The sequence below is a fragment of the Crocodylus porosus genome, unplaced genomic scaffold (genome assembly GCF_001723895.1).
Source record: "Crocodylus porosus isolate Cpor-Errol unplaced genomic scaffold, CroPor_comp1, whole genome shotgun sequence".
NCBI lineage: Eukaryota > Metazoa > Chordata > Crocodylia > Crocodylidae > Crocodylus > Crocodylus porosus.
In genome coordinates, this window is record NW_017728886.1 from 159,011,867 (window position 1) to 159,034,080 (window position 22,214).

At 42.6% G+C, this 22,214-nt stretch overlaps 1 protein-coding gene across 3 annotated transcripts in view; it reads right to left on the reverse strand.

Moving 5' to 3' along the window:
* MBOAT1 (membrane bound O-acyltransferase domain containing 1) overlaps window positions 1–15,852 on the reverse strand; it is an 81,190-nt gene extending 65,338 nt beyond the window's left edge. For 2 of the 3 annotated variants that reach the window (XM_019543984.1, XM_019543970.1), the window contains exon 1: window positions 15,699–15,852. In XM_019543984.1, coding sequence (XP_019399529.1) covers window positions 15,699–15,788 — 90 coding nt within the window. In that variant the 5' untranslated portion in view covers window positions 15,789–15,852. The remainder of the gene's footprint in view (window positions 1–15,698) is intronic. The other variant, XM_019543976.1, reaches the window with a different exon arrangement.
* Between the last annotated feature and the right edge of the window lie 6,362 nt (window positions 15,853–22,214).

Below are 22,214 nucleotides of genomic sequence, written 5' to 3' on the forward strand. Positions count from 1 at the left end.
AGTTATCTGTTCAAAGAGAAGGGGCACAAAGCTTAAAAGGAGATACTACCTCACAACCTTGTGAATCCTCAGGACCCAGAGGCAAGAACCACACATACTGCTAACAGCCACTGTGAAGTTTCCTCCACTCAAGGGAACTTGCGCTCCCTTATTATTGCTCAGTGGTAGCATAGACAAGACTTGGCAAGCTAAAGTGGTTACAAGATGCAACTCCTCACAGGTTGTGAAAGTCAAAGGATTCTTTCTGCACAGGGATACAGCACAGAAAGGTCCCTGCCTCTTCCCTTCATTAACCTTCCCAAAAATCCCACAGAGCCTCAAGGACTTTTGCATGGTAGAAAAAACTGCTACAGGGCCACCTCCTTCCTTGCCAAGTAGTCAAAAGGAGGACACAGGACCACAGGTTGTACTCCAACCCACAGGATTCTACAACTCACAAAATTCGGTCATAAAATTAAACAGGCCAAAATTAAACCTAGCTATTTTTCATAAAACAGACTTTGGCTAGGAAATATCACACCTGATTGGACACATTCATCATGTGGGAAGATGCCAATAGACCAAACAACCATTAGCTTCTCTGACTCCTTAAGAATACTGGCTACACCAGGGGCGGGCAAAAAAACCAATGCAGAGATGTACCTAACTTTAACGACATGCCATCAATGGTCCTATCCCTTAACTGGAGTCTAGATTGGCAACCTGAAAGTTATGCCCCTACTGCATCAGTTTGCAAAGTCTACACAATACTATTTTATTGTGCTTCCTATAACAAATAGCTTGATGCTCTTTAAAATAAACAATCATTACTAATACAGCAATGCTCACTCTTGTATGTGCAATACCAGCCAACCACTATAATACAGAAAAACAAGTATCAGTAAGGAAATAAATGTTAGTACCAAGTCTGCAAAAGAACATTATAAACCAAAAGAAAATGGGAGTCTGAATTGATGAATTTGTCACCACTGACAAAATTTAAGCACAGTATTCCTGAAAGCCCTTTGAAGAAAGAAAAAGAAAATAAAAGAGATCCCTCTCTCACACTTGGCAATGCTGGTAAATATGAATTATTGAGCCCAGTTTTAAGTTCTTGTTTAAAACTTTGGCCAACATAGTACATGAATCAGAAAAAAAAAAGACTCTTAATTAAGCACCAGGGAAAGAACTTTTAAAAATAGCTGATTAGAACACATTTTAAAGGTTAAGTGTATTATCATGCACTCGGTTAATGATATTAGCATTAACAGAAGAAGACGTAGCAGCCTTCTACTATGGTATATGGCTTTAACTTAAGTGCAAGTGCTGTTTTTCAAAAGAAACCACTAATTTTGAGATTTTGATTTTTGGCTTCTCAAATTTCAGATACTTTGAGAGAAAGAGGTTTTCAGAGGTAGGCACTTCATAAAAAATTTCAGAAAAATTTCAAGTACCAGAGCTTGTTAGTTGCATTAGTCTGAAGCCAGGCAGAAGGTAGAACAGGATGGCACTGGTTCATAGAGGCATGACCCCTTGTAGCTCATAGGAGACTCTGCTGCCAGTCTACTGTGCCTGCAAAAGCTCACGTCTGTCAACAAATTAGTCCTGAAGGTGCCACTTTGCCCCCTACTTTCTGCCTCATTTCAAGTACTTGAAATAAAGTACTCCAAAATTGAGCAAACCACAATCACGTCACCTCATATTTTTTGGGTAGTACATCTTTGTCGTGCGTTTTAAAACAATGTCCTTTTATGCAATTAATATAACATTATTCCAATCTAGTGGGCATAGCCTACATAATCATTCCTTTCATCTGAAAGGATAAATGCTGGTAAATCTCAGTCCTTCCTACCCTCTTCACTGCCTGAATAGACTTTTTCCTCTAAAAAAACCCAATCAAAATTGTTTGCAGAAGGCCAGACATTTTAAGAAATGGTTTACAAATGATATTAAAGTCTGATTCAGAAATACTCTAAATAGAAAATTCATTAAGCCATTAAAAATATACAAGATGCCTCATCTCAGACAGAAACCTTGCACAGGGGTAGTATAAGAGGAAGGTCTGGCCCTTTAAGGGAGGCACACATCCCAGGGGCAGAAGCCCAGATGGAGATAGTTAGCTGACACTTAAAAGCCGGAAAGGAGAAGCAGCAAAGAACTTGAGCTGGGGGAAAAACCAGTTTGGGGGCAAGAAGTTGAATGAAACTAAGCAGAGCTTGGCTCTAAGAAGGGAAAGAGATGAAGCGTCATCCCCCGAGGCCTGGAGAAAGGCTCAAGGTTTGCTTTATGCGCTTGTTTGTTTGGACCAAAGAGTATCATTCTGTAATATAGGGCCTGATTGAGGGACTTGCAAGGGACTAAAGCTAGACAACAAGGCTGCAGACTCCCAAGCTCACTTGTGGTCTTTTGACCCCTAAGGTGTCAAAGCATATTTGCATGGCAGCAGGCACACAAACCTGCTTACAAGTAGATATGAAGTAGGATGCAGAAAAACCACCAGCTAAGTCTGGAGATAATATGGAGCCTGAACCTACATATGCAATGAGGACAAGGATGTCAAGATTTCTGCCAGATTTTTGAGGTCTTGTTCTGAGGTCATTATGAAGAGCTCCAGCTCATTTCTCCAGTGCTAATTTGAGATTTCCCAAAAAGCTGCAATACAAAACTTGCATAAGCATTGGCAGTTTCAGCAAGGCTTTCACAATTCCAAACAATAGCTTTAAAATTAACCTGAGTTTGTTAAATTCCTTCTGCAAGCACATGCCAGAGCTATGAGTGGAGGAAGCAGCGCTCTGAGGCTGCCCTGTTCTAAATTCCAAAAGACAAAAACATAAAACAGTTTATAAATTGGAAAACGTATTATTCAAATAAATTAATACATACATGTCATGACATAGGCCCTCCCACTCACTGGAGCTTCCTGCCTATCACAGACAGGTGAATTTTTCCAAACCCTGAGCTAGAATTCTTCTCTCAACTGTTTAACCCACTTTCAAAGAATCAATCTATCTACACACTTTCTCTGTAACTCATACACCTTATCCTAGTTTCCTGTCTCCTATGTGAAAGTGACTATGTAGAATTAGCATGCATCGGATATCCATCATAACTGGCAATGCTGGTACACTTAACTGTAAAAGCATCCTGTGGGTTTGTCTTACAAGTCTTCTTTTTTTTTAATGCAGTGGGAAGGTAATTTTATATCTTTGTCTTCGTTTTACTTGTGTGACAGAAGTTACTTTTTAACTTCTTCAGCACTGTGGCAGAAAAGAAACCACCCAAGACAAACAGCTGCAATATCCTGTTGTGGTATTTTCCTATATCCGCTCATGATTTGTCACTCCCTGAAGCATACATTTCTTCATGAACACTTAACCTTTATATTAGATTCACTGAGATCTTAAGTCATCTAAGATTAACTGAATTTAACTGAAGAATAATCATAGTGCAATAACAATCTAAAACACCACCTTCAGTAGAACCAAAAAGCTCCACATACAGAATTCCCTAATTGAAAAGTACTTCCGTTTTCAGGTGCCCAACTCAAGATACCTGAAAAAGGCCTGACTGACAAAAAGGGCAGTTGATCAGCACTCTCTGAAAGTGAAGCATTTAATGTCTCTCAGGTCAGCCACCCAGAACTTAAGGCCCCTGGCAGATGTTAATTTAATGGCACTATGGGATCTAATCCTGGATCCCAAAAATTACATGTCCCACCATGTCACACGTGCATGGCAGGACAGACAATTCTGGGTATCAGGGATCAGATCCCAATTGCACCCTTCCAGGTTGGTAACACATGTGGAGCCTAGGATCATGTTACCAGGCTCTGTAAAACACTGCAAATCGAAAGTTGCACACAGTACAGCCCCACAAGTGTGACTACCAGTGCACTGGTCTGCAAATGCCAGATGGGAGGAGCCAACTAGTCCCTCTTGCTCAGCAAGTTCAAAGCTGCAGGTCTGTAAGTGCCAGGATGGAGAAGTCAACTGGCTCCCCCAACTTGGCAACATCAAAGCCACACACTTGGCAGCCTTTGAACTTGCCGATAGCGGGGCAGGAATACCAATCAGCTTCCCCGCCACTCAGCACTTCCAGATCTTTGGGTTGCCTGCCTTGGCCTAGCTCCAGACCCTGGGCTGCCCCAGTCCCCAAGCTAATAATCAGCTAATTGCTGGCATGGGGAAGAGGCATGCCCCATGTTCAACTTAAGGTGCCACACAAACTAGCCAGAAAAATGTTCTACATCATACGTGCAACATGTGTGTGGCTGGTTTGGCATTTTATGGTGCCATAAATTGACTGAACATGTAGCACATTGACATTTATGACATCTTAACATGCAAATTCCACCATAAATGTGGCATCTGCCAGGGGCCTAAGCTACCAAAAAATCCTGACAGCTTTAGGTTAAAAAAAAGGAAAAAGGATTAAAACTGCTTTCCAGTTTTCAAACTTATGAACCAAAACATAGAAAAAAGGAGGAAAATAAATTTTCAGCTTTTAACTAGTACCTCTAGAGAAAATCTAACTCCTTCTGGATTTTAATCATGTTTTCACTACTGGCTGGAAAGTTCTCTCAGAATGTAAATAATGAGGTTGCAAATCAGGCTGTGTGCGTCAGTTATAGTACTGTCTGTTTTGAATATCACAGTCTGACTTGCTCAACCTAATGCCGATGGAGTCCTCCAAATTACAGAAATTAATTCTGCAGTTCTTTATAGCCCTTCAGCTATAACAGCAATCCATTCCTCACTTAAAACCCTCTTGAAGTCCCATTTCCACTGTGATGTCCAGAAGAAATTAGCTAGTAACAAAGAAATTAGCTAGTAACAACAAACTTAAGGACAACTCGGGATGGTGTACATATATACAAATGTACATCTATAAATGTGCACACACTACTTGAAAGATATAAAAATACTTATATGACCAAAGCCTGCCTGAGCCTCCCCTTGACCATTTCCCTTCTCTTTACACATTTTCGTTCCAAGCCCATGCACTATTTGTGGCTACTGAAACCTCAGCAGATCTTCTCAAGTGTCTCTTATCTGAATTATTGATCCCCAGATCTGCAGAGAAGAGGCAGGGCCCCTAATGGAGAAACAGTGCAAAAAAGATAACGTTATAATAGAGTGATTTTTACTAAATAAAAGCCCCAGATAGTTTTGTCTCTCAAGGGTCATCCAGCCTGTGGGGTTCCCCATGGGTTGGGAAATCTGATGGTGGGGGAGGAGTGGCAATTTATCCACTTGCAATATTGTTTTTATAACTAACTTTTTGACTCATGGGCATTGCATTTTCTTAAGTCTGTCAACATTTTCTTACACTGTTATACTTCTCATGGTGCATGAGCTGCCAAAGAGCTTACAGACTATGCTTAATGCACCATGAGAAGTATAACAAATGTAAGAAAATGTTGACAGACTTAAGAAAATGCAATGCCCATGAGTCAAAAAGTTAGTTATAAAAACAATATTGCAAGTGGATAAATTGCAGCAAACAAATTATAAAAACTGCTAATGTGAATGCAAACTACCAACTTCAGCAAGCGAGTGATAAAAAAAAAACCAGTATGTATGCATTAGATTATGAAAGTCAACACTGTACTATTCTTAAACACTCCCTTGTTTCCAAACAGAAAAAAAATACTTAAACTATTCTTTAAAAAGTATAGTTCTTCAGAAAATATTTAAATCTAATTATTAGCCATGTATATACCAAGTTTAAAAAGCATGTTATAGTTCAGAAATAATGTCAGTTCACGAAAAGTTGTACTAAAGTGTTTTTTAAACATCCCAAATTGTGTTTTTTAAACATCCCCTTCCATCTTCCTCAGTCCTGCTTTACCTACATGCCAGCGCTAAACTATTCTTGAATAAGAAATCGTTAATGAAGAAAGAGTTCAGGTCCAATTAGAACTTGTCACAGTACAATGACATGTGACACATAGCAAGCAACTACCCTGTACACAAACAGTGGCTTGTGTTCCTTTCTAGGCCTGAAATAACACTCCTAAATGTTTTGTGTTTAATCCAAACACTGTGGTAACTCCAAACTGTTTCTGGCTGCCATAAGGAAAATCATTAGTGCAGATGCCCCAATTTCTATACCATTCCACCAACTTGCATTACAGATGCCCAAAAAAAACATACCTTTTCCTAAAAAAACCTAAACTAATGGTTGGCAACCTATGGTATGCTCCTCCATCCAAATCTGGCCTACAATTTCATCTGTTCTGCAAAACCCACTTTTCAGCATCATTATTCTGTGTCAGCAGACATTTGCCAGCAGGAAGAAGTGGCAGCTAGGCTGGAAGTTCTGGTCCACTTCAGACAAAGCTGCATTATTTTGGCCTACTGTTCATAAAAATGGTGCCAATGCTTGGCCTATAACATTTACACACATTCAGGTATTCAGTTACACCCAAGCTAGAAATGCTACAGAGACAGCGTCCCATTCCCAGTGTAAAGAAATACCTTACTTCCTTTCTGACCAGAGATGAAAGCAGATTTAGACAGCGCCAGAGGAAATCAGCAACTTTCCTCATAAAAAGGCATGCCTTTTATCAAGATGCCTCATGTGAGACAGGTGGTGAGAATAGGGAGAAAGAAAATAATTTACTAGGAAAGAAATGAAAAGAAAAATTAAGTCTTTGCGTTTGGATTCCTGTAGAAAAGGCTTAATTATGTCTCTGACATAATTATCTTAACTTGCCACGTACTCTGCCTCCTGCTGAGCCCAATTCAGGATAAAACTCAGTGCCAGCCTCCACACAACATAACCAAACCAAGTGAAAATGGAAGCTAGCAATATGATTCTGAATACCAATAGTGCTTTTTAAAAGTTGCTGTGTTTGATACCTATGCAATTGGTAGGGAGACTGAACAACAGAATCACTGCCTTCTAGAAAACAAAAGACTAGAGATGGTCAAGAAATTGTCAATAAAACGGTTTGTGTTAGAAAGTGCCTATCTGCAGAACCCAAACAAAACCGTGTCTCAAAATGGCCTATTCAGCCTGGAGAAGAGAAGGCTCAGGGGGGATTTGATGGTATCCGATAAGTATATAAGGAAGAGGGGGCACCAGGATCTGGGAGAACCATTGTTCATCAGCTCCCCAAGGGATAACAAGGACTAAAGGCCACAAACTTCTGGAAAGCCGATTTAGACTGGACATAAGGAAAAAATCCTTTACACTCTGAGTGTCCAGGGTCTGGAACAGACTCCCCCCAGAGGTGGTGCAAACTCCTACTCTGGATTCATTCAAAAGCATTTGGATGCATATCTTGCTGCGATCATTTGACCCCAGCAAACTTCCTGCCTACAGCACAGGGCTGGACTAGAAGATCTTGTGAGATCCCCTCCAGCCCCTAATGTCTACGAAATGAAATAATTGTTTTGAAGCTGTCAAAATTTTAAAGATGAAATTTTTCCAGCTTGAAACAATTAATTTTGACACTTAAGTGATTTGTAGTAAAAAAAGTGAAAAGAATTCAAATCACAAAAATGAAAATGTTTAAATTATCAAGAGTGTTTCAATTGACCTGAAATAATGGTTGCGTGTTGTGGGGGGGTTGTAGTGGGGGAGGGAAATGGAGGGTTGTTTAGTAGAGCTGTCAACAGGCAGACTTTTTTCCTGTTTCAGAATGGGGAAAAAAATTTGAAAACAGGTGCTCTTGTGGGATGATAAAACTGTTTCCTACCAAACTCTAATAAGGACCAAACATGATATTTAGGCTTTGACTGTATTGCCAGAAATGGTAAAAATCAATTTTCTCTGCCTTTGTTACTGCCTTGCAATGCATTCAGAAGTTGGTACAGTTGTTTAAGCCGCCCATGACACAACGGAGGAAACAGAATATTTCAAACCAACATCCACAATGCATTAAGACAACCATGATCTGACCACTGGCTTGCTCTGGGGAAATGATAAACCTAAGACATTTCTCTCTAGTCATTTTTCAAAGTGGCTCTGCAAACTGAAGGTAAATTGCACAAGATGTTGACCAAGTTAAACAATTTATAGGAGAGAGACTGGAATCCACACTGACCGAAGTAAGTAAACAAGCTTAGCCTGCAAAATGTGCTGAAGAAAAAGCTAGCTGAATGTCAGAGCCACAGCTGAAGGACAATGGCAGCCTGTGTGCCAGAGTGTAATTGTGAGAGCATGCCCAACTATGGATCAGAAGCACTAGTTCTATATGGATGCTCCTTACACCACTTGGGCCAAGGGAGGGACTTGGACCTCATAGCCTTTACACACGAATGTTTCTCTTTCATTCAATAAACTGTTAGATTGTGTTGTACAATATACATTGAATAAACCTTCTGCAGCAATAGGTGTCTTGTTGGCATTAAGTCTGTACCTTTTACGAGAGTTTGGGTCTGGATCAGGACAGCAGCTGAATTCTTTCTTGTGCTGATGCAAAGCATGAAGAAGGGTCCCACCTGTCTTGAGGCTGCCAGGGGGCTACCCTATCATGACAGCTGACTGTCCAGTTCGGCAGTGGAGGAAGAAGAATATCCAGCCAGGACTGCACCTCTGCCCAAGAGCTCCCAACACCAAGGTCTCCTGTGGAAGTGAAATGGGGTACAGGGCATAGGTACAGCCAGCTCCATGCTTGCTGTAGAGCCCACTACAATGGATGAGGCAACAGTGTACTTTTATAGCCACTTTGGTCATGTCCAGATGAGCATGGACAAGCAATATGTGGCACCACATATGCAGGCATTCCCTGCATTGCTGTTTTGCAGCATGTGGCGGAGGGAGGTATCTTGAATTTGGGAGGTCCTGGAATCAAAAAACACCCCCACCAAAAAAAAAAAAAAAAGCATGGTGACACACATGGCACCAGCATGCACTGCCCAAAACCTGAACCTGGCCTGCCAGAGCCATACTCTGGTTGCCAGCCAGGCTTTCTGCACCATGGCTGCAGCTCCCCGAGGCCTCCAGGACCCCAGGTAAGGCTGCTGGGGCCAACACAGTTGCTGGCCCCAGCCTCCTCTACCTCCCCACCCTCACCCCCAGGTAATCTGCCATGCACCAAAGTATATATGGCACAGGCACTCCCAGGTACAAGTAATGGCAGCACAAGGTGTGCCACTGGTATTTGTTCCCAGGGAAATACATGTTCCTGCTCATGGGGATGTGCCCTTTGAGTCTCAAAAAAGCCATAGGACCCCTATGAATTGGGCCCATTCAGATTAACATAGAATTCCCCCAATGCCTGATCTCTACATGGAAATCCTGATATTTGTTCTTCCAGATCTTACTCAATACAAATGAAAAGGAAAGTATTCAGAAAGGGGGGGACGGGGGGGACGACTTGAGAGGCTGATTCCAATAGCAATTTGGAAAATTCCAGATAGAAAATGTACTGACACAGACCTTGTTTCCAAGAAATGAAGGGAGGTGGAACTATTTAATTCCATAATATCAAGAGATTGGCTGAGCAATCTTAGACTGAAATGACCAGCTAACCAAGAAGACCACAGAGAAGGTACATGCATTTGTAAGGCAGAGAAAGGTGTATGATGCTAGAGTAGAACATTATACTGACCTGCCCAGGAATAAAACCCTGGAGGCAACTTCAGTCCTTGGTTGGAAATAAATCTCCGTTCTCTTTATGACTGAATATGTAAATCTGTTGGGCTGCCTTACAAAAAGGTTGACCTGGAGCAGTTTCAACAGGGGCAGGGGTGCTTCTGCTGGGAAAACATAAGCCTATAGCAATACAAATGTAGCATACCACTCCAATCCTAGTCTTGCCCCATCCAAAGGTTGAAATTGGGTCAGTTAGCTCTCCGATGGCTACAGGCTCATGCTCATGAAGCATTTAGAGCATAACAGCTATTGCACATCCAGAGCAGTAGCTCCCCCTCACCTTTCAAAACTACTCCAACTGAACATTTTCTCTATGCCCCATGACCTTATATCAGTAGTACCCAACCTTTGCTGTCCCATAAGGCTAAGCAATGACACCGAGCTAGTAACACATGGCAAGCAACTTCTTATGTTGCTCTGCCTGTCGAACTTAGTTTTAACACTAATTTCCTGTGGTCTTAATCAACACCGGAGGATCTTGTGGGTAACATAATGCTTAGAGTTATGGATTGGAGAGCACTGCACTATATGAAAAATGTACCAATTGTTAAAAGGTACACAAAATACTTCAAAGTCAGCAAATCTCGGTTAAGGGAACTCTGTGCAGGCTTCACAATACCTCTTTGAAGAAGTCTATGTTCTAACATACATACACAATTTGTGTTCTCTCTTAAATTTCTCAAACAACTGATTATTAAGCAGCTTTTTCTAATTCAAGTTAAGGGTGTGTCTGACAATGAAGCAATATCTGATAATGCTGCTGCAATCAAAACGAAAATGCCAAGTTCTCATTTTTTTAATGTACGACAATAAGGAATCAAAATTAATAGTTATTGCTGCATTTAAAAAAAAAGGAAACTCTATGGGGAAGTTATTTGTGTCATTCCTATTTGAACCTTTTATAAATAATTCCTTGCCACAAAAATTCAGTTACATTTTCTGGTTAGTCATCAGCTAAAGGCTTTTTCTCTTTAAAATCTTAAGAGTCCACTTGCTCATTAATAAATTATTGTATTTTTCTAAGTGACATTCATTATAATATACACATCCCAATTAAGTGACCGTTCTAGCTTGATGTAGGTTACAAGAATCTCAAGAGGGTCTTCTAGTCTGTTCCTTGGCATTACAAGAGGATAGATTTTAGCCTGTTCCATGCTAAACATCCTGGGGGGAAAAAAAAACACTTAAATGATGTCACTAGTAAATTAAACTAAAAAAAACCAGGCAGCTCATGTCAAAGTTCTGAGGCACTCCTGAAGGACGGGATTCTTATTCAGTCTCAGACCTGGAAAGTTACTCTGGAAAGGTCATTTGAACAAGCCTGTGGATGAAAATTCAAATTATTCTTTTCTAGCCCTGGGCAGAGCCAGGAAGAACAAAGGCAAAACTGAAAACACAAAGCAGAAGATTTAACTGAGTCACAAAGATTTAGTATGAAGGGTAACTTGGAATTTCAAACCACAGCCTGGCTGATTTATACTTTCAGTAAAAAAATGGAAAATTCCTCACACACATTACACTCTTCTATACTGAGCACTCAGCAATTTTAAATGGATCTAGCTATTCACACCAGCTAAATGTCAAGGAGATGTCCCCAACACATTGGCTGGGCTGAGACTTGGATGGAAACATGTTTGTCCCTCAGTTGTTTGACTAAATGTTCAATTTAATTACTGCCAAGACATAAAACAGGCAGTTCAGCCATGGCCAGTGAATGGAGCAAAAAGGAAAAAGATATCCAAGTAATAGCTAAAGCACACAAAACCATCATCAGTAAATTTAGGCACAATGTACAATTGACTGACTTTTCCAGATAAAGGGATATGCAAGACATAAATGGTTTAGACCTATCTCCCTCCCCTGCAGATATCACAGCAGCTCTGGTTAATTGAGGTGCTCAAGATAACAGTCCCTTAGTATAAACAGGATAGGATCCCTGGAGAGCATTCTCTGGGAGGTGGATGTTACCTTTGTGACTCATTTGTTAAGAATCAACAAGTATCAGGCCAAGATGAAAAGGTTCATAAGGAAGAGGCAAATTGAGGATCTCAAGACAGGCATTTATGGTAGGGGACAGAGGTCTACTGAAAAGGTAATTTAACGTATCAAATCAGTTGTTTTGTGAAGCAACCTTTGAGTGGCAAAGTTCTGTCCGTCCACTTATCCTTTGTATTTGTACAGGCACCTAGACCTCAAACTTTTTAAAAACTTTAGCTAGATTAAGAAAAAAGAGAAAGAAAGCAAGTCTTTGAAGATACCATTTAAGGTACTTTTAAAAATGTGGTTAAGCACATCTACTTAGACAAAATTAAATTGCCCACAGAATTTACATTACTCCAAGTCTGCTCTTTCATTTGCTGTTTCTGACTAAGATTTATATGGGATGGGCTGTAGTACAACCCAGGCCTGTAAGCATATGGGGCAGAAATGCTCTGGTGCCAGTTGTTACTGGAGGCATGTATCACTGTGCTGTCTCAATGTTTTTGGAATACAAATCATCTACACTTCAAGGTTTGCTTGACTGGGATAGAGATTTAGGCCTTCATCCTTTCTCCTTTCATTCTATTTACTTCTGCAGCTCAAGTATTTGTAAAAGAATATTCCAATTTAATAAATGATATATTAAATCCAGAGATATTTTATTTATGAAAAAACAAGAATATCCCATTTATACTTAGAAATGGCAACTGTTTTAATATGAAAACCAGCAAACTGTGCCATCTTCTCCGTCCCAGAATATATAAACATTAGTTTTGAATACTTGATAATTTTAGATGCATTGTCTAATTAAACACACTCAAACACTGCATTCCTTTGAAACACGATTCACCACCTTTTAGAAGTAGAAAATACAGCTTGTCACAAAGGTACTTTTTTACTTTATGTATATGCCCCCTACAGTTATTCAAGGTAGAGCTACCTTGTATCTGAGCTTCTTCCCCCTCTCTCCCCCTGCTGTTGTTGATTCTACTTTTAACTCAAGAACCACCAAAAAAAAAATCCAGTCAACTAAAGATACACTGCAAAATCTTCACTGTCATTTCAGGATATAAAGTCCTGGTGCAAAAGTCTGAGTGTTTTCTCCCTCAGGAAAATATGAAAATCCTTGACATTTACCACAATCTAGTGCGTTCCAAAGGTGAATAAGACATTGTGTTGGGTTTTGTTTGTTTGTTTTATGAGTGAATGGACTAGTCACCTCACAAGTAAAACCCAGAGTACGACTTAGCCTTGTAGAAGGGCATACTAGCCCAATTTTCCCATACCTTATGAAACAATTTTAGAAATAAACAAACTTAGGGGGACCTTACAAGCACTTATTCAACTCTCTGTACAATTCTCACTGCTTCTCTATTCTTTGTTTATTATCCTGGAGTGTGTGCATGTGATTCTGGCTAGTACAATCTCTACTAAGTTCTCTCCACAAAAGCCATTCAGGGAGAGAGTAAAAAGGGGTGAATTTTGTCTACAGAACACCTGGTTTTTATGTCATCTGAGCTAAAGGGAAGAGTACATTTTTGAAAACCTGCAAAACTACTTGTTGTCAAGCATGTATTTCTCAGCAAGTCAAACATTCTTCATATTATACAGCAGCAAAAATGCTCCAGGCCAATGCAAGTTCCAAATATGGCTCTTTTAACACATTTTTAATGTTTCCAGCCTAGCATAAGTAAAGCATAGAAAAGAATACCTTATAAAAAGAAACGAATGCAATATATGTGCCTCGTTTTGCATGTAAAGTAAGTAGTATATTGTGAAACAGACTGAATTTTAGGTACTGCAGATTTATAATAAGCCTTTTTTATTTTAGGTATTCAATACTAAAGTATCAACATCTTAAAAACCCATTATAATTAATGGGTTTTTAAAATTAAAATATGTAATTTTAAATTACATATCTCAAAAATCAGAGATGGCCCAGGACACAGATCTGTCCAAGCCATGAACCCCCTCAGGAGGCACATCAGTCTAACCATAACCAACAGTGCACGGTGGGATAATGCAGCTAGTATCATACCCACCTAATTTTAACTTCCCAGCCAGAATGACAAGGTTCCCAATTTAAACTTGGGGTCAACTTGGGGTAACCTCCAGTGCAAGAGCAGAATAGAGCTTTAAACTTACACTTTTGGACTGATAATAAGATGCCGTTACCTACTGTGTGACAGCACCTCCCCACCCATGAATGTACATGTTTAAAGTTGCATGTTTAGCTTTAAAAAAGTCATGGATGTCTCTTTCTTACTAAGTTGTATACATAAACAATAGTAAAAACGGCTTACAGTTTGAGAAACCAAATAAAACAACAGAAAATAAGATGATCTTAATCTCTGGTTTGAAAGCCTGCAGTAAATCTCTGCTGTTGTAAATTATCTCACAGCAATCTCACTTATCTAACTTTTTATTCATTTTGTACAGCAAAGAGTATCCAATTCCCACAAATTTCCAGGCCTGACTTCCTCATTGCTCAAAGAATGCAGGAAGGGCAGCAGGTGCATGCATATTCAAGAAACAACACAGGGGAACAAAAAAAAAAAACAAAACTATTTTCTTTGCCTGTTATAGGTCAACCTGACAAGGATCTTGTAAATGAATATGTAAGAGCACAGACATATGTCATGCCTTGGGTGTTCTCAAGGCACCTGCATGATATGCCTTTTTTTCTTATTTTATTGTAATCATTGGATACATGTCTTGACACAAGTGCATTAAGTTCCAACGGTTAGTTGTATGACCCATTCCAGCAGAAAAGTGTAATCCAAAAAGTGATAGCTGAATGAACTGAGTTAGGTACTCACAGCCTAATTTCACAAAACTCATCTGAACAATAATTAGTCAAAACACCTAAGTGGTTATTAGGTGGCTACCACTATCCCAAACTCATTCTTTTTTAAACTTGACCCACAAGTATTTAGTTCAACATCACTGCATGTAGCATACATTAACCCTGAAGAATGCTTACAGGGACGTGTCGTGAAGAGAGGCATGCAAGGCATACTAACATAACCTCTGTAGAGTCTCCATCCTTGGAGGTTTTTAAGAACAAGTCAGACAACATCCATCTGCAAAGATTTAGGTATTGTTGATTCTGCCCTGGAGCAGGCATGTGGACTAGAAGTCCTTCCAGCTGTGTTCTAGGATGAAATCTATGCTCTAGTATCTGTAAAAGCATAGAGCTGGAGGACACAAGCTACCTTCCAACATTCAGGCACTCTGCTTTCTACTGAATCCCATCCCCAACAATGGTTTGCACAGGTGCTTTTAGTCTCTAAGAACTTCAGGGAAAGGATGAGGGCTGCCTTCGTGTGCTGGGACCCAAGTCAGAGGTTCCTAGCTAGAGGGCCTTGCCCCTCCACTCAGAGTCAAACTGCTCACCATTCTTTGGGGTCAGGCAGGAATTTGAGAGTCCCTTGGTCAGACTGGTACAGACCGTTGGGGGGGGAGGGGTTTCCTTCCTCTGTAGTGGGGGCTCAGCCCTCTACACAGGATCTCCTAAGTGTATAATGACAACATTTCACAGAAGCAGGAGGCCGACAGCCATGGTTCCCCTGCTGCACCTATGGAAGAGGGTAGGCACTAAATCAGCATTTCTTAACCCGTGGGTAATGAGCCCAAAAGTGGGTTGCAAGAATATATGAAAGCATCATGAACAAACTTAAAAAAATGGATTCCTCTTTAAAGGACAAAAACATGGGAAACCCTGGCTTTTTCCTTGCCGGCAACACATCTGTCCCACACACTGGGGGGCTGGGGCAGGAGGCCAGCAAGTCAGGAGTGAGAGACGCTGGCCACAGATGTTTACAAATGGATCCTGGTCCAAAAAAAGGCTGTGAACCCCTGGCAGTGGATGACCTCTGGGAGGTGCCTCCCAGCCCTGCGCCATGTGTTGTGCCTTCACCAGTGGCATGCTGTCAGTGGCTGTGGCATATGCTTCCTGCCGTGAACCAAGCCCCCTGTCACAGGGTGCTTCTGCCCAGAGAGCAATAGGAGAGCCGTGCCTCAGAGGGGCCAGCAGTCTCCGGCCCAGGGGCAGGAGGGGAGAGTAGAGCGGGGCAGACTGGATGCCCCTGGGGCCCCTTCCCTCCCGGGGGTAGGGGAGCGCAGGCGCCTACCTGGTCCAGCGGGATGCCCAGCAGCCGGCTGAGCGGGTGCAGCAGGGTGGAGCCGGTGGTCCTGTAGGGAAGGCTGGGGGCCTCCGCCATCCTGCATCCCCGCCCGGCTGCGGCTCGCGCTCCCTCCCTCCCGCACGTGCGCCCGGGCCGAGGCAGCGCCCGGGCTCGGTCCCCGCCCTCCCTGCGCTGGTTGGCGGCGATGCCCGCGCCCCTCTTCCTCGTTGGCGGGGCGGCGGCAGCATCTTCCAGGCGGGGCCTCAGCACAATAGCAGCGGCGGGAGGGGAAGTGGCGCCGGCCACTCGGGAGGAGCGGGAAGGCGCCCGGAGGCCCAACTGCCTGCCGCTCCCGGCCCCGGCCCCGCGCGGGGCGGGCACAACGCGGCGCCCGAGCCCCGCCAGCTGCGCGCAGCTGGATGCGGGGCGCAGCGCTGAGGTGACGGGAAGCCGCGCGCGGCCCCAGTGTAAGGGGGAGGGGAAGGGGAGAGGTTGACTTACACCGGCGTTGGCAGGTCTGAAATACCGAAATAACCGTGGCGGAAGCTCCAAACGCTCGTGTTTTCGGCAAAACTATCGTCTTCGGAGGAAATATGTAAATCACCATGCAAATCAGTCCTCTTGTTTTTTTTATATGGCTCACTGTAACTGGTCGAGGGAGTACGGGTGCTCCATGTTGAAGCATTTCCGTATTTTGAGGCAAGTAGTGGATGAGAGTGCTGGCAGCCAACCCAAAAGACAGTTGCTTACCTGGCAGGGGAAACATCATGTATCTGGGTCAGTGAAGGCAGTTTTCCTCGAGCCCTCCCCCAGATAACTCTTCTTCTGTGGTGGCTTAGTACCCCCCTCCCCCACCCCCCCGGTGTTGCAGCTTAAAGCCCACCTTATGGACATGGGACTGGCACCACCTGAGTCGGGGGGGGAGGGGCACATGCCCCCACAGTGGCCAGTCAGCGACCATGGGGATGCTCCTGAAAGTGCCAGCAGTGCTTCATCCAGTGCCCCCACTCCCTAACTAGCACTCAAAGCAGGTGCACCGGCACTCTTGCCTGCCCCGCCCCCACCTGTCACCTAAGCAGGGAACATGGCCTGACAGGGTACACATTACCCCTGTGCACCCCCTACACATTGCCACTAGGAGGCTCCTCCCTAGCTTGCTTCTGTGGCTATGTGGCCAGGGGCATCCAGACCCCAAGCCTCTGTGCTTGAGCCTACATGTAGGGTGCCTGCTAAAAGACTTTAGAAATAACTGAAGCCCCTTGGGAGTGGAGGATGTTTGCCAGTTGTAGGGCCACTTCTGGTTCTGGACTGACTCATGGATTTGGACTTGATTTGGCTTGGAACACAAAATATTTCTTTTAAAATAAAAGAAGCCCAAAAGATTCCCAGAAAGTGACTCCCTATGCCTGAAGGTACTATTTCTGCCCAAAAGCATGCAAAAAAACTTTGTTCCAACTACTCAGTCTAATAAAAGATATATTTACCTAAAGACCTTTGCCTGTCTGTGTCCTTAGACCAACACGGCTACAACCAAAAACTCTTGTACATTTTGAACATTTTTACTAGTATTGATCATACATAGTACAAGGATTGAAATTACTGAACAGTACAATAATTATTGTACACCTGGCAACGCTGAGTTAGACAAGCTTTAGAAGGCAAAGGGCTCCCTTGGGGCTCTTCCTGGGCCTCTGCCACAGGATCAACCAGGGATTGGTGTCTGAGGCAGCTGTGAAGGCAATGAACGGCCATACCCAACAAGGAATAATCTGAAAAGGTCTTCCCCAAAAAGATGTGGCTGTTGTCTAGCATGCCCATGTGGCCATGAGTGTCTCTGTGCTGTGGAGCACCCACCTCCCACGTCCCCACAGATGCCACAGCATATAGTGTGCTCTCACAGCTGAGAGAGCTCTGTCAGCTGATCCATTGTGCCCCACACCTATGGCTGAGAGCCCCACCAGCTGACCTGGAGTATCCCCACAAGAACTTGCTACTTGCCAGTGCAGGGGAAGCCCAGAATCATCAGGCTTGTTGTCTGGCATGGCAGGAAGTGCAGTTGAGGATGGCACACCAGATCCCATCCCACCTTTACCTGCACATGTGGCAGAGTCACTAGTGTTAGAGTGATATTGCAACCACGATGGGCCAGGAATTATGCGATAGGGAAACATTTCTGTGGGTGAAATCTTTTATTGGACCAACTGCATGGTTGGGAGAATTAGACAAGCTTTCAAAAGTAAGATGTTCTTCCTCAGGGCTTCAGAAAAGATTGCAAGACAGGCTAAGGCAAAAAAAGTGCATGCAGGGAAGCAAATGGACCACTGCAGATTGGAAATAGCAGGGTGGGGAACTCTGAAACTCAAGCTTCGTGAGGGCTTTCAGGAAGATCCCCTCCCCTCACTAGAGGATGAATCCTTATATGCGTGAGGCAGTCCCGTTAGTGAAAGACTCCAGGCTAGTCATCACAAGGGCTAGTCCCTTTTCAGCAATGAATTTTGCTGGATGTGTACTCATATGCCTGGATAGCGTCTGCTGAAGTGAACTGTTGCTCACATAAGCTTTATGCATCTCTGATTCAGTTCCTCTAGAAAGCAAGAAGGCACCAGCCCCAGGCTCCAGGTTAGGAGAAAATGACAGAATCACTCTCCTCCCTACCCACTGCTGCAGGATCCACACCCAGGCAGCATACCCATGCCAGGGTGCCATACAATATTAACATGTTAGCAAACATGATTCACATGAATTCTTATTTGAAATCTCTGGGTTTATCTTAGCATTAAATACATTCAGACCCGTTGTGGGCTTTCTGAGTTCTTTGCAACAGAAAAATAATAGAGCAATGTCTTCTGTAGTCAATAAGTGAAAAGTAAGACCTGGCATTTCCAAAGGGTGCCTTGAGCTAAACAAGGAGTCTAAGAAGGTGGAGAACTACTCGTTTAAGAGTTCTCAGCATGGGGTAGGGCTAATACACCTCCCCAGCCACACCACTCTCTCAGAATTGTGCACTTTTCTCCCTCACCCGTCACATGGTCTGCCCAGGTGCCATGTAACTGTCTTTTTCTGTGTAGGTTGTGACATGATGTTACTGCTGAGCTGACTAATTAGCTTTGCCATAAAACATCGCTATCTACACATGCCACTCTATTGGGTTGCAGTGGACTAATAAATATAACTGCAAGGTAGTCCAGCCAAATACAAGTACTACTCTATGGCAGTGGTGTTTTGTGTGCCACAGCAGAAGTGTAGACAGTGACAAGGATGGCTGGAGCATGAGGGTGTTCAGCAGGCACTACCCAGCAGGTAGCCCCTGCACTAAAGCGCTCTCATGCCCCAGCCAGCCCCTCTGCCGCATGTGGAGCCTACTTGGAGCAGCTTGGGCTGGCACGGGACCTAGGGGTAAGCTTGTCAGCCCAGGGCTGCTCCTACCAGGCTCCATGTGCTGAAGAGCCGCTGGCTGGGGCACGAACAACCCTTATGGTAAAGCACTCTCATGCCTCAACCAGCTGAGAACACCACTCACATAGATATTTACAGCATGGACCATTTTGATTTTCATTAACTACTGTATGAAAAGATCCTTCGACACTTGGTATGTGTTTTTCAGTTTTGCTTGTGGTAAATATGTTTCATTGCAAATTAAGAGTCACTGTGGAGGGAAAGGAGTTGCAAAATTCTCTCACTATCCTAGAAAACAAAAATTGATGCTTCTAGAACATAGAAATATATCTAATCCTCTCAATGATTTCTGATTTATTTAAATTTTATAGAGTTAAATCCTAATTCTAATTCACTATTCAGTAGGCTCCAAGCCTAGGTGCAATTCATTGTTTATACTGGGCAGCACATCAGTGCTAGGGATGCATGTCAATGCAAATATGACAGATAAAAAAAAATTAAAAAAAAAAAGATCATACACAAGTCACCTCCCTTCTCAGTCACTCAGTTTTGTCTCTTTAGATTCAAAAGAACAGGCTTCTATCATTTCACCTAATTAGGAGCAGTGAAAGAACGCTATCTCCTGCATGGGCCTGCCACTAGAGGACAACAGAGACATGCTTCAGTCCTGGGTGTCATCCTGCTTGTTAGAGACAGAAAAGGAACTTTGATATTCAGGAATGCAGAAGGATAGTCCCTGGTTTGTAAGGGAGTCTCCTCTTATGTTTACAAACCCCTCTCTCCCCACCCTGCATCTATCTTCCTTAGCCCTTCCGTCTCCCGTCCCCTCGATCTGCTATACCACAGCCTTTCCGTCCTAACATCTGCTCCAGCCCTTCCCCTCTCCCTTCAGTCCTGTCATCCCCATTCATGGCTCCTGCCCTATTCATTCCTGCTGTATGCATGCCCCTCCTCTTTTGTCTTGTTCTTGTCCGTCTATCTGTTTTCTCCACTCTCCTATAGTCTCCAACTTCTGATCTTAAGTCCCATTCATCTTCAGACTACAAGCTGCCATCTTCAAACTCTTGCTCCCACCCCCCTTTTGCATCTCTTCTTCCTCCTCTCCTTTTTGCATTACTTAATCCTCTGCCTTTTAGCCATTTCCCCCTCCTCCTCCTTTCTGCTTTGGGCAGTCTGCTGAGCAGAAAACACAGGCATCTGTCTCCCTGCTCTCAGTTCCTGCGCTTGGTACCCGGAGAGGAACAATTGCTGAAGATATCCCAGTCTGTCCCTGTAACCCCAATGGCACACACTGTCCAGTCATGAACATTTAAGAAGTGGAACATCATCAAGGCAGAAACAATCTTCAGAGAAGTTCTCCCCCAAACTCCACTGACCATGTGCAAATTGAGGTTTTCATGGAGCAGCAAAAAGGCTTTTGACATCAACATGATCATCCTGCCAAATTTAAAGTCCATATGGCTAAGCATGGAAGTGTTAGAGTTTCTCAATACAATGTAAGAACTTTTTTTAATGTGGGCATGACAATTATTTCTCCCTAGCCCTTTTCTCAGAAGTACCTGAATGATTTTAGCCAATATTTACCAAATAGCCTGAGGTTAACACTGAGCATGGAAGATTTTAGTCCAGGCAGTTTAAGATTGGCAAAAATGATAAGCACTTGAAAATAAGGACTTATAATTGAAAATGGTAGGCAACCTTAATTGTAGGCATTGCTGCTTATAATGTGCCTTCAGCAGTTTTTTTTGTATTGCTGTTATTATTTCAATTGGCACCCCATATAATGATACCTGTTGAGAGAAAACTACAGTTGTAAAAAATCTCCCCAGGGAACAATTCTCTGCCTGGACTTCTTGGTGGTAGCATTCACTTACACAATACAAACTACAACATTTTGAATATTGCATACATCCATTTTAGACTATTATGACACTTTCAGCTACCACAGTTGGCAATTATTTCAAGAGCAAAAAATGATAGCCCATTATCGAGCATGAAACTGAGCCAGCCAAGAACCTTTAGGGTATTTCAGGTTCTCAAAACATGTCAGCAGGATAAAAATGAACAGACTACATTGCAAAGCGTGTACAGTTCTCCTTACAACACAGTACTCCACAGTCTGGATAACGGATAAGGAACATATTGTGATGATAGAGGGTATTAGCAGAATACCTTCTTTTACTGAACATATTTTACTTAACAAGCCAAAATAATCAGTTACCACTATTCCTTTTCTTCCTCTGCCCCCTCATGAAAATGTAAATGCATAGTCTCTGGACAATTCTTTTTACAAAGATAGTAGACTTTCCAAACACCATTTGTCTGAACTCTTTAGTTATCTAGACTGGACACAGGACATGCCACTAGCCTGCATGGTGTATGGGATAAGTGACAGCAATAGTGACTAAAGGAAAAAGACTTGTTTTAACAATTGAGAAAAACATTCGAAACAGATTCACCTCCTTGCACTCTGGTTATCAAACTGATTTTACAGTGCAGTAATGGAATATATTCCTTTGGTATGCGTGATCAAATTTTTAGTTATTGATACATGATTTTATAAATAGCATTCAGTTTCAGTTAAAACAAGTGACTGATGCTCCACTGAATTTTGAAGTTTCCAAGAAATATGAGTTCCTGGTTTAATATGTGCATCTTGCACTTAGACAGACTTGAATATTTTTCTCTGAGGTTATGTATGTACAGGGCTGATTAGGCAGCCAGATCCTCACTAGCCTGCCTGCTATTACATTCTGGCTTTCCAGGTGTCCTGGTCAGGAAACATGGTCCGTTTTCACAAAACTTGCACTGACAAGGCTGCCCCTAGTGCATCATATAGCCATGCTCCTATTTCCTATCATCACATGCTAATAAGCGTTAACATATGCAAATTGCCTCCAAAATCTGCAAGAACAGAATGATAACTAAGACAGAAAACTGTGTTACAATGTCCTATTCTGCCACAGATTGCCTGTGTGACCTTTGGTGAAGTTATTGAAATTTCTCTAAACTTCAACATCCTGTGTGCAAAGTGGGGAATCACAGCATTTCTCTTGTCCTTTCTATCAGTCCATCTTCTCTATTTAGAATGCAAGTTCTTTGGGATAGGGACTCTCTCACAGAAGT